The sequence below is a fragment of the Furipterus horrens genome, unplaced genomic scaffold (genome assembly GCF_987537825.1).
Source record: "Furipterus horrens unplaced genomic scaffold, mFurHor1.1.pri manual_scaffold_3, whole genome shotgun sequence".
NCBI lineage: Eukaryota > Metazoa > Chordata > Mammalia > Chiroptera > Furipteridae > Furipterus > Furipterus horrens.
Window position 1 is genome coordinate 184,782,299 of NW_028327173.1, and position 19,014 is coordinate 184,801,312.

A 19,014-nucleotide genomic window follows, 5' to 3' on the forward strand; every position below is an offset into this window, starting at 1 on the left:
GTTAGGTGCAAAAGTGTTCTATATCTATAGGTGAATAATTAGAACTAATTTTCATTTCTTTGGATAATAATCATCTTCACTATCAATTTCTACAGCTTATTTTTTGTAAAATAGCTCAAAGACAGTGAAAGGCACAAATAACCCAGAAGGTCATGCTATGCTGAACATCCAGTAATTTTTTTTGCCCATTTCAAAGTCTTTTACAATATTTCTGACGTTCTTACCTGGGTTGAGGAAAAGACCATGTTTCTTCATTCATTCATTTTTCTTCTTCCTGTCTAACTCTAGCTTTCAGAATATCAGACAGAGATTCTTGCTGCTTCTATAGGTAGACAAAAACTTAATGAACAATGCTAATTCTCAGCCTTTATTGCTATGTCTGTTACAAGCTTTCCCTCTGTCACAAGAAACATAAAGCATTCCTTAATGTGCAAAAAGAACTTAAAACATTTTTTAAGAAAAATAAAACATGTTCATTTATTTAGCAAATATATAATAAGCATATGTTTTCCAAACTCTGTCTCATAACCTTTAAGACCCTGCAGTCATGGTCTCTACCTGTCTCTCCAGACTCACCCTATGTTTCTTTTCTACTCATTCACTACCTTCCATTGTCTTTTCAGTTCTAGGCACACTCTTCCCTGCTTTGGAAGCTTTTATATGTACTTCCCTCTGCCTGGAATTCTCATTCCCCCACACTTCACATGACTGAATCCTACTCATCCTAACCACCTCTTTTAAAATGGCCTTTTCTTATTCTTCACCCCACTGCATTATTCTCTATCCCAGGACCTTCTTATTTCCTTTATAGCATGTACCACACTTTCTATTAATTATTTTATTTATTGGTTTACTTATTGTAAGCTGTCTCCCTCAGTAAAATATAACAAAACATCTTTGTGTCAGCGACCATGTCTCTCTTGTTCCCCATTAAATCTCTTGCACAAGTAGAATTCCTGATACATAATTGATACTCAAATGTATTTGTAGAACTAACAAATGAATGAATGAAAATCATGTGCTATTCACTAGGGTTTCATTATAGATATAATGTGCAGGGTTCCTGTTCTCACAGACTCTGTAGTCCAATAATGGATGCATATCAATTATCAGACAAATGTAGTATAACCTAAGTGTGTGGTTTCTGAAGGACATAGTATCACAGGAGCACATAAGAAAGGTCTGGATATTTCTGGTCTTGCTCTGTGGAGTGGCTTATTTGGATCAATCCTCACACCAAGAACAACTGTAAAAGCTATATTAACTTTTTTTTTTTAGCCTTGACCCGTGTGTCTCAGTTGGTTGGGTGTCAGTCCGCAAACAGAAAGGTCACCAGTTCAACTCCTGCTGGACAGTGCACAAGCCTAGGTTGCAGGTTCGGTGTCCAGCTGGGCACATACAAGAGGCAACCGATTGATGTTTCTCTCTCACATCAATGTTTCTCTCCCTCTGTCTCTCCCTCCCTTCCCCCTCTATAAAAATAAATAAATAAAATCTTTAAAAAGTAATTTTTTTTAAAGAAGAAGAAAAGGAAAAGGAAAAGATATCACTAAAAAAATTGAACCACAGAGAATTAAAACCGGAATTCTTCACCATATTTTTTCTTCAAAACATTTATTCGGTGGGCCAAAAGACCATTTAATTTTTTCCATAAAATGAAAGACACATTTTTCATTTTCACCAATAACTTTATTGATTTGGATGTTTTGAGTATGTTGGCTATCTCCTGCTATTGGCTTCTAGTGAGTAGAGGCCAGGGGTGCTGCTAAACATCCTCCAATGCATAGGACAGCCCCACAGCAAAGAATTATTTGGCCAAAATGTCAATAGTGCCAAGAAACTTCGAAAACCATTTTCGACATGTTCAATCAGTCATAGCACCTTCTCCAAACACTGCACAAATCTTTTTTTGTTTGTTTCAGTTGTATTTTTACGTTCCTTGAAATAATAAAGCATAATATGCTGATAATGTTGCATATTTTCTTCCATATTTGATATTAAAATGGCTGCACAAAAATATAGAGTATATATCATCTTTATAGTATATGTAGAATGATATACACAATATTTAAGATGTATATAGAATTTGTGGTACGTTATAGCACAAAAAGCAGAGAAGAATAAGTGGACTTAACATGTCTTAAATTTCTTGTGTTGTCTGGGAAGTGATAAAAATACCAAATTATGATAGACTGTGATAGGTCAAGAATGCATGTTGTTATCTAAAATTATAATAAATGATTGTGTAACTAACAAGCTAGTAGTAGAGAAAGAAATTAAAATAACAAAAATGGTGAATCCCAAAGAAGGAATGAAATAAGAAAAAAGGAAATAAAAGCAGAAGTGACAAATAGGAAAAAATAGTAAGGTGATAGTTTTAAACCCAAATATAGCAGTAATTATATTAAATGTAAGTGGACTAAATCCTTCAATTAAAAATTGAAATTCTGAATTTGAGTAAACAATGAATTGTATGATACTTAGAAGCAGCACACCTTGAATTTAAGAACACAGCTAATTGAAAGTAAAAGATTAGGAAAAAATTACAATGAAGGATAGTTGGTGTGGCTATATTGATATCAGAGATAAATTAGGGGGAAAGAGGTTACTAGATATTAGGAGGAACATTTCCTATTTTTAAATGGTCAGTTCATCAGAAAAATATAATATTTCTAAATTTATTGCATCAAATAAGATAGCCTCAAAAAACATAAATAAATAATCTATTATCCAGCCCCAAAAATCCAGGGGAGGCTGAGAAGATGACTAAGACTGAGATAAGGGTAGGGTGGAGGAAGGAGGATGGTAGAAAGAAATATTCCAGACAGAAGGAAGAATATTTTCAAAGACTGGAGACAAGAAAGCTTTAAACACTGGAAGCTGTATAGTCTTGCTGGAAGGGAGAAATGGAGGGATATTGAGATTGATTGATTAATTGATTGAGTAATCGAATTGGGTGTGAAAAGGATTGCCTGGTGAGAGCAATGATTGGTAAAAGAGAGCTAGAAAATACAAGAATCACAGATATGGTACTAAAAAGATGAGACTTCTTCCTGGAAACCAGAAAGTTCTTGAAATATTATGCAGTGATTTGATAAGAATTGTTTCCGGGAAATACCTCTTAATACTGTGGTGGGCAGGGGCTGAATTGGCCGAGGGCAGTACTGCTGGCAGAGAGATCTATTTCAGCTGTGCAGATAGAAGGGAACCAATTTTAAAAATACAGTGTCCCATAGCTTGTGAAATATTTAAAATTTTACTAGATTACTAGATTCACCCTTGGATTAGTGAACAAGAAATTTAATAGATCAAGAGGTTGAGAAATTTTAAGCACTGCAGCTTTTTTTTTTTTTTTTTTTCTGTCTGTCTGCAAGACCAAATGCAGGACAGTGTTGCCTTTCATTTTCAAAGATCAGGTTCTGTCAGTTAACTTTGGGTTGGTCATAAACTTAGGTTGATTTGGTTTTGTTAGCAATTGCGCTAACAATTAAGGTCCCTTTGCTACCTGTTTAGAGCACCATCCTATTTTTAATTTTTGTTGATTTAATTAGAATTGGCAATCTGTAGGTAACTGTCCAAGTCTCTCCTAAAGGAATGTACATTATTTTAAACCCAATAAGTGGGTTAATATAGGATATATATATATATATATATATATATATATATATATATATATATATATGGCTTCCTTGCCCAGGTGCAACTTCTTAAGCCATATTTGTTAACATCCTTTCTCAGACATAAAATTCTGTCTTAAAAGAGAGGTAGAAGGGGGTATAAGGGTGATAAATGGTAATGGAAAAAATGCAATAAAAAAATTCTTTGTGAGGAAAAAAAGATACAATAACCTATCAAGTAATGATTTATTTGTTAATGTACTTATTTGGTTTATTACCTAAGTACTCCTACTAGGATATACTTTTTATGAGGACAGGAATATTGTCTCTTTTGTGCAAAGCTATATCCCCTGTACCTATATTGGTACTCAGCATACAACAAGTGCTCTCTCTATATATATATTGAATGAATAAAGGAAGGACTGAGGAATGAAGGAATATTTGTCTTAAGCAAGTCAACTTCACTAAAATAAGATTTTTTTGTATTTTAATCTTATAAATTCATTTTATCTTCACTTAAAGTTTTGAAAGTCTGGTATTGGAATGTCTGAAAGTAAAGTGGTTATTTTTCATATTTGCAGGACTATCTCAAGCAGGTGCTGGACATCGATCTTCATGCTCAGATCCATTTTGGCAGGGTTTTTATGAAACCAGGGTATGAAAATAATCTTATTATCTCATATATGGGGTTGTTTGGCTTGCTTTGACTAACGAACCTTTAAATTCTTTCTTTTTATATATTCTATTATAGATTATATATTCTAATAAAATAAATAGTATAGTATAAGAATTCTTTGCACAAGTGTAACTCCTGTCTGATGTGGGAATTTATCTTCCTTATGAATCACCAAGTTTGGTGTAAACAAAGCAAAGCAACTCTTCAAACCTTTTCCTCTTTAGTTTCCTCTTTCTCTTTTTCTCTTTCTCTCCATACTGATTCTTTGTCTCTCTTTAAAAACACTTTTAATATGAAAATTCTCAAGCATATACAAAAGTAGGGAATACAGTGAACCACCCTCCTATGAACCCATCACCCAGCTTCTGTAACTATCAACATTTTTTCATAATTGTTTTATCAGCCTCATCCCTCACCTTTTTGCAGGGATAGGGCTGGATTACTTTAGAGCAAATCCTAAAAATTTTATTTTTGTATACATCTCAAAAAAACACTGCAAAAACAGCAGTGTTCTCCTATGTAATCACAATGATATTACCTCACCTGACAAAATAAATAAAAATGCCTTAATATCTAATACCCTGATTATATCAGAATTCTCCTGTGTGTCAGGAAAAAGAATGCCTTCTTATAATTGTTTTGTTTGAATCAGAATTCAATTAGTTCACTTGTGGTATTTACTGCCCCTGTCCTTTTCTTGTCATGCCATTAATTTGTTGAGGAAACTGAATCATTTGTCCTAAACATGTGGATTTGGCCAGTTGTTTCCTTGTGGCGGTGTTTAATTTGTTCCACTCTCTCGAGGATATTCTATGGACTGGAAATTAGGTCTAAAGCCTTGATTACATTTAGATTCAACTTTTTTCTTTTGCGTGAATACTTCGTAAGTAGGATTTCATACTGCTTCTTTCTATCTCCCAGGAGGAAAGAAAAATATCCACACACCAAGATCTTGCACATCTCCTGAAAACTAATAACTCTTTAAGGAATGACTGATGGAGGTTCTGTAATCAATTGTAACTCCTCAGAAAATGCCAAACGTTGTTGGTGTTGATGAAATCTTTGTGGCCATGTCCTCGGGCAATAGTCTGGCTATTCAGGCCACTTTCATTTCCTATTCAAAGGCTCAGTGTGTGGGTGGGTGAACCAGGACACCTCCATGCCATCAAGGACAGCAGTAATGATGCTTTAGATCAGAATTACACTCTGATGGGTGCTCCTATGAACCCTAAGAGAGAGTAGAGGTGAGACTTACTAGTTGTTATGAGCTATGGGAACTATTAGCATATTCCAGAAGCCTTTGTTAAGTGTCAAACTAGCCCTCAGATCTCCCTGATTTATTGTTTACTCATGTCAGTTCTAGGACAGAGATCAGGCTTTACCCCCATGATTTTGCCATATAAGTATGAAGTTAAGATTATCCCTAAAGCTTTCCCTCATAAGAATTTGTCTCTATGAGCAATACTAATTTGATTAGAAGACAGAGGACATCCCAAAAGCATGTCAATGTGCTTCTCAGTAATCCCTAAAATTAAATTGATTATTCCCTTCGCAGTGAGACAGAAGCTGATACTACTTACCCTCACTGGTAGAAGAGAATTATCTGTGTAATGGATATTATTTAAATTAATCTCAGCACCTCTGCTGTATAATTTTGGTACTCTTTTTATTTTGAGTTTTTTATTTATCACTTGTCTCAACTTTAGGAGTTCATCAGTCCCTCATGCTTATTCTACTCAGTCATAACCCTCTGTGACTACAATCACTATAAATTCTGTTATAATCACATCTCGAGAGGAGAATTGAACAGTAAGTGTTGAGTTCCAAGGAAATGGCTTCCCAGAGCTTTAAAAAAAAATTACAGTTTAGCAATAAGATCCTCATGATAGTAATGCATGATAATAGAATGTTTTGTTGTAATGGAATCTTTTTTAAATGAGTGCCTCTAGGGAAATCACTGTACCTGTCTGCAAGATGCAAAAGATGATTTAAATTGGCTTTAAGTACAGTAGAAGGAGGGCGTGACACACTTCCTCCTCACTCTTATTATGTGTGTTAGTTTGCTATAATAAAGTGGTTTAGAAGTTTAAATGGGCTTCTGTTACTTGGCCAGAATTTTATACTTGTCTAAAGGTAAAATGTTAAAGGTAATTGCTGCTTAGTAGAACAAGAAGAAATATAAAAGCTCAAGAGCAATTTAGCCTTGTTCTTCCCACATACAGTGCATTCTGAATGTAATTAACCTCCTTCACTTTAGACACAGAGATACTAAAAACAAAAAAAAGCGTCTGGAGTATTATCAACCAGATCTACCAATCACAATTTTTATGGGTCGTCTACAGTGAACATAGCTGTTTTCAAGAATGTATCTTGGAAATCATTTTCATCCCACAGTAACAATCATTGCCAAGTAACCTATACATAAATCAATGTGACAATCTAATCTCATTTTTCTAAAATACAGCAAAGAATCAAAAAGTAAGCAAAAAAGCCTTCAGAGTAGCCAAAAGTAGATGTTACAAAGTCCATATACACCATACTCTATGAGAGGAGAGCCTCATCAAATTATGAGCATACAGTTAGACAAACCTTGGTTCAAATCTTTGTTTCCCCACTTAGTAGCTAAGTGATTTGGAGCAAATTACTTAAGCTCTCTGAGTCTTAATTTCCTCATCTATAAAATGGGATGATAATTGTCACCTCATGAGATGGCCGTGAAAATTAAATGGAATAATAGATGTAATGCATAGGTGTTTCTTTTAAAATTGTGACTTTTATTATTGCTATTATTACTCTCCAGTTCCCAAACCTAAAGCTAGCTTTAAGGGTCAAGATGACAGTAGTCTAGTATTAAGGGGGGCCATAGAAAAACACTGGTAAAAAAAAATCAGAAACAAGAACTGTAGAAACACAATAGTGTGTCATGTGGGGTTATGGTTTATAAGTGAAAAAAAAGAGTAGAATAAGTTCATAATGATGGCTATAAATAATCAAAAAATATTATTGCTATAGATAATGAATGAGAGACCCATTTTTGAAAAGCCAACCTGCAAAAACAGTAAAAATAAAAGAATTTGGGTGCTTAAAAGGATAATTTTTCAACCAAATGGAAATTTCAACATTCCCTAAGGATTCTGCGTCACTCAAGTTTCATTAATATAATCAACATTTTAGCTGAAATTCCATATAAATAAAAAAATCACTATTCTTAACTGCCCACCTCCTTGAAGCCTCTCACACTCACTTCTCTCCATACCCCTCATACTAAAGATTCATGTCAGAATCTTAAGGAAACATAATTTGCATTTTTTCAATTGCTATTGCTTTAATTTTGTTCTAGTCGTGGGATTTTATTTATTCTGACATTTCAAAACACTCCCTTCATAGGAGGGAGATTCTTATGTGTATTGCTGAGTACCGTTTTAAAGAGTGGAGAAATACCCATCTTGAGCAGTAGGCATGTATCCCTAAGTAGTCTTCTTATAATAAGAATGATTTTTTTTTGAATCTCCAGCAACAATAACATAGGCATCGTTAGTTATATGGTTGGAGAAAGTCCAGGACTAGGTATACTCATGCGTGACACTGGCAGGAAGGGTAGAGGAAGCTACAGGAAACAAGGGAGTTTTGTTAGTTAGAGACAGTAGATGCTAAAAACAAATTATATACTCTTGAAATACTTTGGGGTATAAAGGTTTAAAGAATCAAAAAAAAAGTATTTTTATATGATCAGCTTCTCTACGGAGAGCCACGTAACAAGGCAACTGGAGTACTGAGCGTCCTCCTCGTACCGCTTTGCAGTCACTAACCACCTCTTTTTTCCTCTAGGCTGCCAACGACATTTGCAACTTTGGATATTGATGGTGTAAGAAAAATAATTTTTGCACTACCAGGTAAGACTAATTGAAGTAGTTTATTTTGCCTTTTCTGAAAAAGAAAGACCAATTTTTTTTTTTATCCCAGGTGACCACTATTCTATCAGAGCACTTGATTTGAATCTGAAAGAACTGGGCTCAACCCAGCTTTACTTACTTAGAAAAATCACTTAACCTCGCTGAAGGTGTTTCTTCATCTATAAAATGGGGCTAATATCTACTTCACAGGGTTGGTGTGAAAGTCAGATCAGATAGAGTCTTTCAGAGCACATTCCAAGTGTCAGCTGTCACTGGCTCTTTCTGGGGCACCTGCTTTTTACCCTGTAGGAAAGTGGTCAAAGTGAGCAGTCTAATCACATCACACAACTTCAAGTATTGTACTCGAGGGGCCGAAGGGCCTTGAGTCACCCATGCGAATGCTAGAACAAGAAAGAAGTCTCAAAATAGAGATATAAAGAAAAGAAAGCAGGCAGAAAAGATGCAGAACTTTAAAATCATTTTTAAAGCCCCACTGTACAAGCATGAAGAGATGAGATTCCTATCATATAGGAAATTTTAAGAGAGAGGACATGCAAGTAAAGTAGTCTTCAAAATTTCTCTATAGTATAGAACTCATTGGGGCCTTTAATGTATCCTTAGATAGTCTAAAAACTATTATATAAAAAAATATGACCCTCCTTCTAGCTTTAATTTGCCGAGAAGACATCGTAGAACATCAGTGATATGCATAAAAACGACTGTTAGAGTGGGAGCCTAACTCACCATTACCAAGGAAGTACTGTTTATCTACCAGAAGTTTTCTTAATAATCTTTATTCAAATTGATACTTTAATTTGAAATTCTCTCTGCTCAGCCTGAATAAACCAAAAGAGGGCAGCGACAGATTGTTCGTACTGTAGAACCAGCAAAGAGCTTCCTGTTAGAAGGATTTTAAAATTCAGAATTGTAGTTCTGCTTTCCCAAGGGCCATGCATTTAAAGCCATTACTAATCTTGGTAAGTTTTAAAGCAGTTTATAAGTTTTGTGCATCTACTTACTATTTTCCTAACTTCTTAAAATCACTGTAGAACACATGTTTGTTATGAAAGCATTAGAAAATTCTGATAAGCATTAAGAAATGTTATCCAAAACCTCTTCCCCCTAAAATAACAACTGTTTCCAGTTTTTTATATCAGTCCTATTTTTGTAAAGTAATTTTATAAAGCAGTAGCAATTACAGGAACTCTATAATTATTGTTAAATGAACAGTAGCTGTTTTGTTTTGTTTTGTCTTGTTTTGTTTTTCCAGAAAAATTTCCATCTATTTGTATTTTGAGGCAAGGGAAAAACAATTGATTCTTATTAAGAGTCTGCTGTTCTATTGGACAACTCATTTTTCTGTTGAAATAATAAGTATCACTCATCACTTTTTACAACTTAAAAAATCTATTCTTAACTACTTTTGAAGGTAGAAGAAAATTAAAGGTACGGTTTTAGCTAATAAAAGGCTAAACTCACCAGTGCCTTTTCCTCTGATGATACAAATAGCAGCACATAGCCAGGCCAAGGGAACCTAAAAATCTAATAGCCCATCATCTATTTCCAGTATATGCATACATATTCACATACAACTATATAAAAGTATTAATAAAATTAGAATTTTAGAACTAGAAGGAATATTGAGAATCGTATAGTCCAACCTTTCACTTTGTGAATGAGTTAATTTAAACTCACAAAGGTTTGAAACTCACTAGGGTCACACAGCTTGATTAGTTAATGTATCACGCAAGAAACTAAATCTGTTCTTCTCTGCCCAGGCGTTTATTTCATAACCTGCCTTTCCTCTCTTTAAAGTGCATGACACACCCAGATTTCTTCTTGGAGAGGTACAGTTGAATTTCTCAAAAATTTTTTGTAACTCTAAAAACTTGGTGTTTATATTAGCCTGCTCAGGCCACCATAACAGAATATCACAGACTAGATAACTGGATTACAGATAACAGAAATTTATTTTCTCAGAGTTCTAGAAGCTGGGAATCTACAAGCTAGATGCAGGCAAAGTTAGTTCCTATTGAGGTTTTTCTTCCTGGCTTACAGATGGCTCCCATTTCATTATGCCCTCACATGGCCTTTCCTCTGTGCACATATACTCCTGGTCTTTCTCTTTTTATAAGGACACCAGTTCTATTGAATTAGGGCCTCACCCTTATGATCTCATTTAATTTTCATTACCTCTCCAAAGGTCCTATCTCCATATAAAGTCACATTAAGGGTTTAGACATTAACAAATGAATGGGAGAAAAAAAAGAACACAGTTCAGTCCATGTAGTATTTATCTTCAAGTCCTTCACATTTTAAATCACTTAGTTTTACTTTTTTTAATTTAAATAAATGTCTGGGTAAGAGGGGATTATGGATAAATGTCTTTATGCTTTTCCCACATTCTAATTTTTTTTTTTTTTTTGTGCTGAGCATGTATTTATTATGGAAATTTTAAAAATAGCAAGTAGAAACTGCTTTAAACTTACCAAGGTTAGTAATGGCTTTCAATGTATAGCTCCAGAAAAGTAGAAATAAATATGTTAAACAGCTTCTGGACATCAGAAATTTCACTGCTAGACCCAAAAGTTTGCACCCTCTGCGGCATTTTTGTTGACTGTAGTTCTGTTCTGGCATCCTTTTGGATTCAAGGTGATTCAAAAGAGAAAGACAAGTAGTCACTTCACTCTCTGTGATACCTGCAGGTATAGACAGTCATAATTATTTGGTAATTTTCTTTGTGGATACTGTAAATAACTGCTTGGTTGACTTTCAGGGAACCCTGTGTCAGCCGTGGTCACCTGCAATCTCTTTGTTGTGCCTGCGCTGAGAAAGATGCAGGGCATCCTGGATCCTCGGCCAACCATCATCAAAGCCAGGGTAATGTTTTCTGTGACCAGGGACTGAAACTGAAGCCTAATATAAATAAGGATATGGTCTAGATTTAGAAATATCTAGAATTTTATATTAGTTTTGAAAATAGAGGAAAGGGTCCCTTTAATTCCCTCCCCATGTTACTCCATGATTTCTGACGTGAATTATTTTCTCCAGCAAGAAGTCCAAATGGGAGTGGAGATACAATAACAAAATGGTCAATAGATGTGGCTAGCACTAACCTAACACTAAACCTATATGGAAAGAGGGACAAGAATTCCCTTTCCCCTGTGTAAACTCACAGAGGATAGCAATTTACCTGCTCATTTTTTCTGTAACCTCGCTGATAAATTTTAAGAAAAAGACAAAGGACTGGAAAGAGACTCTAGCGCATCAGAAGGAAAGCGTGACCATTTTGTTTGGAAAAGGGCTACTAAGGCTGTTATACATATGGTAAAAGTCACTTGGAAATTAGAGTCCCCTTTTCTACCACCACTAACTTCAATTTGATTTATTACTACACAACTAAATTTATAACACACACTCTGTATACCTAATGAGCAATTTTATTGGAAATACAAACTACAATTCCAAATCATGACTTTTTCTTAGCTTTATTGAGGTATAATTTATATACAAAAATAGGACATATTTAGTATATACATTTTGATATGTTTGGACATATGCATACACCCATGATGTCATCACCACCTACAAGGTACTAAACATATCTACCACCTCCAAAAATGTCCTGTGTTCTTACTGATTTGGTTTGTTTCTTTGTTTCATGGTAAAACCATTTAACAAGAGTACTATCCTCTTAACATTTTAAATATATTTCATTGATTTTATTATTACAGTTGTCCCAGTTTTTCCCCCTTTACCCTCCTCTGTGTGGTAATCGCCTTCCCTCCAGCATTCCCACCCCCCTTAGTTCATGTCCATGAGTCATCCATATAAGTTCTTTGGCTTCTCCCTTCCCTATATTATTCTTAACTTCCCTGTGTCTATTTTATACCAACCAATTATGCTTCTTAATCCCTGCACCTTTCCCCGCGTTCTTCCGCTTCACCGTCCCCACTGATAACCCTCCATATGATCTCCTTATCTATGATTCTGTTCCTGTTCTGGTTGTTGGTTTAGTTTGTTTTTATTTTTGTTTTTTAGATTCACTTGTTGAGAGTTGTGAGTTTGTTGTCATTTTAATGTTCATAGTTTTGATCTTCTTCTTTTTCTTAAATAAGTCCCTTTAACATTTCATATAATAATGGCTTGGTGATGATGAATTCATTTAGCTTTACCTTGTCTGGGAAGCACTTTATCTGTCCTTTCATTTGAGTAATCTAAGTTGTAGGTCCTTGCTTTTCATCAGTTTGAATATTTCTTGCCAGTCCCTTCTTGCCTGCAAAGTTTCTTCTGAGAAATCAGCTGACAGTCTAATGGGAACTTCTTTGTAGGTAACTCTCTGCCTTTCTCTGGCTGCTTTTAAGATTTTCTCTTTATCTTTATTCTTAGGCATTTTAATTATGATGTGTCTTGGTGTGGTCCCTTGGGGTCTAACTTGTTGTCTGTGCTTCCTGGACTTGTATGTCTATTTCCTTTTACAAATTAAGGAAGTTTTATTTCATTATTTTTTCACATAAGTTTTCAATTTTTTGTTCTTCCTCTTCTCCTTCTGGTACCCCTATAATTCAAATGTTGGCACTTTTGGAAATGCTCTAGAGTCTCCTTAAATTCTCCTTATTTATTTCTGTTCTAGTTGAATGTTTATTTCTTCCTTATGTCCCAAATCATTTATTTGAATCCCAGCTTCCTTTTCATTACTGTTGGTTCCCTGTGAATTTTTTATTTCACTTAGTGTGACCTTCATTTTTTCCCTTATGTTTTTCCTGTACTCAGTGAGTTCTCTGAACATCCTGATCATCAGTGTTTTGAACTCTGCTTCTGATAGTTTGGCTATCTCTGTTTCATTTAGTTGTTTTTCTGGCATTTTGTTCTGTTCTTTCATTTAGGCCATATTTCTTTGTATCCCCAATTTGGCAGCTTCTCTGTGTTTGTTTCTGTGTATTAGGTAGAGTTGCTTTGACTCCCTGTCTTAGCACAGCTGTTAAGTTGTATGGGGCAGAGCCTTAGGTATTCACGGCACGGGGGCGGAGGGGAGGACGGGCAGTGGCAGGCAACCTGCTTCATGGCTTTGTGGCTCTGTGTGGGAGGAGGGCTTGGAGAGGGGACAGTGCTGCTGCCTGGCTTCTGAGGTTTTCCCAGCCATTGCCCCATTTCCATTCACTTCACCCACTTCCTCTATGTGACTGGAGCCCTTCTAGCTGTTGTCCTGGTGGCAATTCCCAGAGTGGATGTGTTTGCATACGTTATAAGTCCATGTGGGCCTTTTAAACGGACTCTCCTGAGAAACTGGCAGTTTCTTATGCTGCCCCCACCCCCACTGGTTTTTACAGCAAGAGGTTATGAGGCTTACCTTCCCAGCACTGGAACCCTGGGCTGTACAGTCTGGCCTGAGGCTAGGGTTGCTCGTTCCCAAGGCATCCCTCCCAATTTTTATTCACCACTGTGAATGTGAGACTGCCCGTTTCACTGCTGCCACCTCTCTGCACCACACTGTGTCCTCTCCACCCCAACTCTGGGTCTCCACCCCTCCTACCCGTCTGGATGAATGTGGCTTCTTTTAATCTTTGGCTGTCAGACTTCCATAGAGTACAATGTTGGGACAATTCTGGGTGTTTTTTGCTTTGAGGTTAGTTATAATTCTGCTTATAGTTGTATAAGGGGGTAAAGCATGTCTACCTATGCCTTATCTTCCTCTTAACATTTTAAAGTACACAATATCATATTATTAACTATATATTGTACAAAAAGTCTCTAGAACTTATTCACCTGGTATAACAGAAATTTTATATCCATCAAGCAAAAATTTCCCATTTCCTTCTTCCCTTAGGCCCTGGCAACCAACATTCTATTCTCTGCTTCTATGAGGTTGACTGTTTTAGACACCATATTTGTCTGTTTGTGACTAACTTATTTCACATAGAATAATGTACTCTAGGTTTATGCATGTTGTCAGATATGGTGGGCTTGCTTTTTTTTTAAGTTGAATGATATTTTATTGTATGTATACACCACATTTTTCTTATCCATTCCTCTGTTGATGTACATCTGGGTTGTTTCCATATCTTGGTTATCATGAATAATGCAGTGAACATGAGGATACAGATATCTTTCTCATTTTAATTTTTTGGACATATACCCAGAAGTGTAATTGCATGATCATATGGCAGCTCTGTTTTTAACTTTTTGAGGAGCCTTTATGGTGTTTTTCACAGTGAGTGTACCATTTTGCATTCCAACTAATAGTTTATATTAGAGTTCCAGTTTGTCCACATCCTCACCATTACCTACTGTCTTTTGGGTCTTTTGTTTTGTTTTGTTTTGTTTTATGTTTGTTTTGTTTTTTAAAATAATAGGTATCCTAACAGGTTTGAGGTGATATCTCATTGTAGTATTGATCTGTATTTTTCTGATGATTAGTGATATTGAGCACCCTTCCATACACGTGGTGGCCATTTGTATATCTTTTTTAGAGAAATGTCTCCTGAAGTCCTTTGCCCATTTTAATCAAGTTATTTGGTTTTTGCTATTGAGTTGTAAGAGATTCTTATACATTTTAAATATTAACCCCTTATCAGATGGATAGTTTGCAAATATTTTATTCCTTTTCATAGGTTGCCTTTTCACTCTGTTGATTGTTTCCTTGGTTAAGCAAAAGATTTTTAGTTTGATATAGTCACACTTGGTGATTTTTGGTTTTTTTGCCTGTGCTTCTGGTATCAAATCCAAGAAGTCATTGCCAATGTCAAGAAAATTTTTTTCCTATGTGTTCTTCTAGGAGTTGTACAGTTTCAGGTCTTACATTTAAGTCTTTAATCCATTTTGAGCTGATATCTGTATATTGTATAAGATAGGAGTCCAGTTTTTTCTTTTCAATGTAAATATATAGTTTTCCCAGTACCCAAACCATTACTTTCCAAGAGCTCTTAAATAAATTCAGATATCACAAAATGCTGTGATTGGTTCACAGGAAGAATATAAAATATAAAAGAGGAAAAGGAAATGTTAATACAATATTACTCTGAGGCCCTGGCTAGTGTGGCTCAGTGGATTGAGCACTGGCCTATGAACCAAAGGGTCACTGGTTCGATTCCCAGTCAAAGCACATGCCCGGTTTGCAGGCCGCGTCCCCAGTTGGGGGCATACGAGAGGCAGCCACATCTTTATATTTCTCTCCCTCTCTCCCTCTCTTCCCCTCTCTCTAAAAATAAGTAAATAAAATATTTTTTAAAGCATTACTCTGAGAATATGTAGGATAAAAAACATTAAGAAAATTTAGGCTTCAGATATTTTGATATTGGTCTCCTAAATACCGAGATTTGTAAACTAGCACATAAGGAGATATTCTCCTTAAAATTTCAGTGAAAGTTCAACTAGATATTTCTAAAATCAAAGTTTCTTTAGTTTTTTTCAATGATCACAGTGGTAGTCTTATTTTAAATTAAGTGGAAAGGAAAATAAAAAGCCATCAGTAATTCTAACCACGACAAAAGGCCAGAGCTATGAAACTTAGATTTAGACATTTAAATCAGTAATTCTGAACTTGCCCATTATTTTCATATTTGCTAAATTTAGGAAATAAGGAAAACCCATACTGTTATAAGGGAAAGAAAGAGGACTTCTCTTTGACTTTGCAAAGCTACTATGAATCTTTTTATTTATTTCTCATTTTTACATCCACCATCTTCTATAAAACTGACATAGTGACAGCAATTTGTCCTGACAATGATTACATGGTGCTGCTCATTCCTGTCAGCCCATGGAATTGAGAACTGGTTAAGAATCAAATAGACTCCTTTCTGCGACAGAGCAGTGTCACTGGGGCTCAGAATGAGTCATCAGTATACTTGGCTGCTTACCTCTTTTGTTTTAACTTCCCAGATCACCCCCACATCTTTACTGACTTAAGTGCCACTTTAAAACGTAATCCTGTTCACTTGAAACATGGTTAAAGCTTATTATCTCAATTCTCTGACCATCCAAGATGCAACTTACAGATACCTCTTATTACTGTTCTCCAAAATGTTTGCCACAGCCCCTGCCTCTCTTAAGTCCTGCTGCTTTGGAGAGGTGGGGTAGATATTAACTGCTGGCCTCAGCAACTCCCACTGCTGGACTGCAATATAGCTGTCCTGTGGGTAGGGCAATGCTATACTCTATTAGAAGGTCAGCACAAAAAAAATCATCCTTTCATATCAATGCATTCTGAAGAGCATCAGTTTAGAATAAACATTTGCCCTGTTTCCTTGGTCAGGTGTGGTTGAAGTTGAAATACTTCTAATTTTTAACAATCAGAAATATAATCCTAGCAATTCACTGAATAGAATTATTGACCTAATGTTTCCATAAAAGGACATCCTATCATGTGTTTCCTTATTATACCATCAAAGCCCCGTACACTGCCCCTTGTTCTCAACTTGTTTTACTAGAAACATACCCGAAGTAACTCCTTATTAGTATCAACAGCTCACCTCATCTCAAGCATCAATTAAGAGAAGGAAAAGGTAAAATACTTTCACCTCCTATGGGAGCAGGTCAGCATGTCCTAGGAGAGTACAAGCATGTTGGAACCTAACTAAACTATTCTAATTTGTCCATTTGCCCTCTTCTATTGAACATTAGTACCCAGCAGCTATAAGACCTTGATTCATGTTTTCTGATTGATGTCATAAACAATAAAATGCAAAGCATTTCAATGAAATATTGTTTGAAAATTGCTAAGGTGTTTGCAGTTGTCAAGAAAAATGTGATTGTTCATTGTGACAAAATCAGTGGATCATCAAAAGACATTATTAAAATGACTGTTATATGAGAATATTGTGGCCTATGGATCAAAAAGATATTGAAAATGATAGAACTGTCCATGATTTCTAAGAAATACATAAATAGGTTTTAACTTATTATTAGGAAATGAAAAAGACACCTAGGTTATAGAAAATTTGGAAAAAAATGAATTTGAAACTGATCCATACCTGCACATGCAAGGATTTTAAAGTTACATAATAAATTTTAGACAGATGATTTTTAGGGTGAAAATCTCAAGGTCTTCTCTGGTAGACTAATGAAATTAGGGCCTCATAACTTCTATAGCACTTATCAAAAAATTTAGTTGGAATCATACAGTATGTAGCCTTTTCAGATTGGCTTCTTTCAGTTAGTAATATACATTTGAGATTTCTTCATGTCTTCTCATGGCTTCATAGCTCATTTCTTTTCATGCTGAATAATATGTCGTTGTCTAGATGTATCACCATTTATTTATCCACTCACCTGCTGAAGGACATCTTCATTGCTTCCAACTTTTGGCAAGAATGAGTAAAGCTGCTCTAAACATTTATGTATAGGTTTTTGTGTAGATATAAATGTTCAGTTCATTGGGTAAATACCAAGGAGCACAATTACTGGATTTTATGGTAAAATTATGTTTAATTTTGTAAGGAAGTGGCAAACTGTTCTCCGAAGTAGCTGTACCATTTTGCACTCCTACCAGCAATGAATAAGAATTCCTGTTCCTCCACATACTTCACAGGGCTTGGTGTGGCCAGTGTTTTGGATTTTGGTCTTTCTAGTAGTGTGTAATGATATGTCATTGTTGTTTTAATTTGCAGTTTCCTAATGACATACGATGGTGAACACCTTTTCGTATGCTTACTTACCTGTATGTATCTTCTTCGGTCAGGAATCTGTTCAGGTCTTTTGACCATTTTTTAATTGCGTTGTTCTTTTTCTGGTTGAGTTTTAAGACTTCTTTGAGTTTTAAGAATTCTATTTCAGATAGCAGGCCTTTATCAGAAAAGTCTTTTGCAAATATTTTTTCCCAGGCTGTGGCTTACCTTCTGATTCTGTTGACCTTTTTTTTCCAACTATTTCCCTTAGACATTTATATCTACAACATGTCATATAATACTACACTAAATAATAAAATTTTGTCCCTTGAATGACTACTGTGTGCCAGGAAAATATGCAAAGGAAACAGAGGAAACAGTCGTAGTCCACAGCCCACTGCCCGGTTTGAATGAACAGAAGAAGCCATCAGAAGTGAAAGACCAGCCATTCACAACACCTTTTCATCAGAAATTGTGTTTGTGTTTACTCATGGTACACCATTCTTGCAGGCATGACAGCTCATAGTGAACAGGTGCTTTCTTAATCTTAAGTGGTATAATTAATATACCAGAACTATAATGTCAGTATGACTAAACATTAGTTAATAAAGTATTCTGCATTTCTATGAAATACCATAAAATCTAATCAGTTTTCTCTTTTGCTACAAAAGGAACAGCTGTTTGTGAAGCTATGAAAAAATTCACTTTAATTTGATGCAACTGATTCTTGTTCCTTAAATTAATATAAATATCTCCTTTAAAACAAACAACCCCATTTTGTAGATGAACAAACCTGGATAGAAAAGTAAAATAACTTGCTAGTACAGCCACAAATTAGCAGTAAACCTGGAAGCAGAACCTAGATGTCAGGTATCTTATGCCAACATTTGTTCCACTGTACTGCCGTGAACTAATCAGTGCATTGTTAGGGGGAAAAAAATGCCTTGCCCAACCCTTTGAGTGCCATGCATAATTGCTAAAATCCGTGTGAGAAATTCCAGGCTATTTTGCTGAGAAATGCAGAGTTTATAAAAAATGTTTATAAAAACATTATTATTCATAATAATTTGCTGAAATTTTCACAACATATAGTAAATACACTCTTCTTTGTAAGCAGTATTCTTTGACACAATTTAGCAAAAAAAATTATTGCATTAAAATTATTATAACAATTATTTTAGAAAAAATAAATTATTTCCTTTAATATGGCTTTTGAAGTATAATAT

The 19,014-nt window shown here is 35.2% G+C and overlaps 1 protein-coding gene across 8 annotated transcripts in view; it reads left to right on the forward strand.

The window, feature by feature from the left end:
- GPHN (gephyrin) overlaps window positions 1–19,014 on the forward strand; it is a 414,033-nt gene that overhangs the window by 390,047 nt on the left and 4,972 nt on the right. For all 8 annotated transcript variants that reach the window (XM_090271004.1, XM_090271010.1, XM_090271006.1 and 5 more), the window contains 3 exons: window positions 4,199–4,272; window positions 8,122–8,186; window positions 10,963–11,066. In XM_090271004.1, the coding sequence (XP_090127130.1) occupies window positions 4,199–4,272; window positions 8,122–8,186; window positions 10,963–11,066 (243 nt within the window). The remainder of the gene's footprint in view (window positions 1–4,198; window positions 4,273–8,121; window positions 8,187–10,962; window positions 11,067–19,014) is intronic.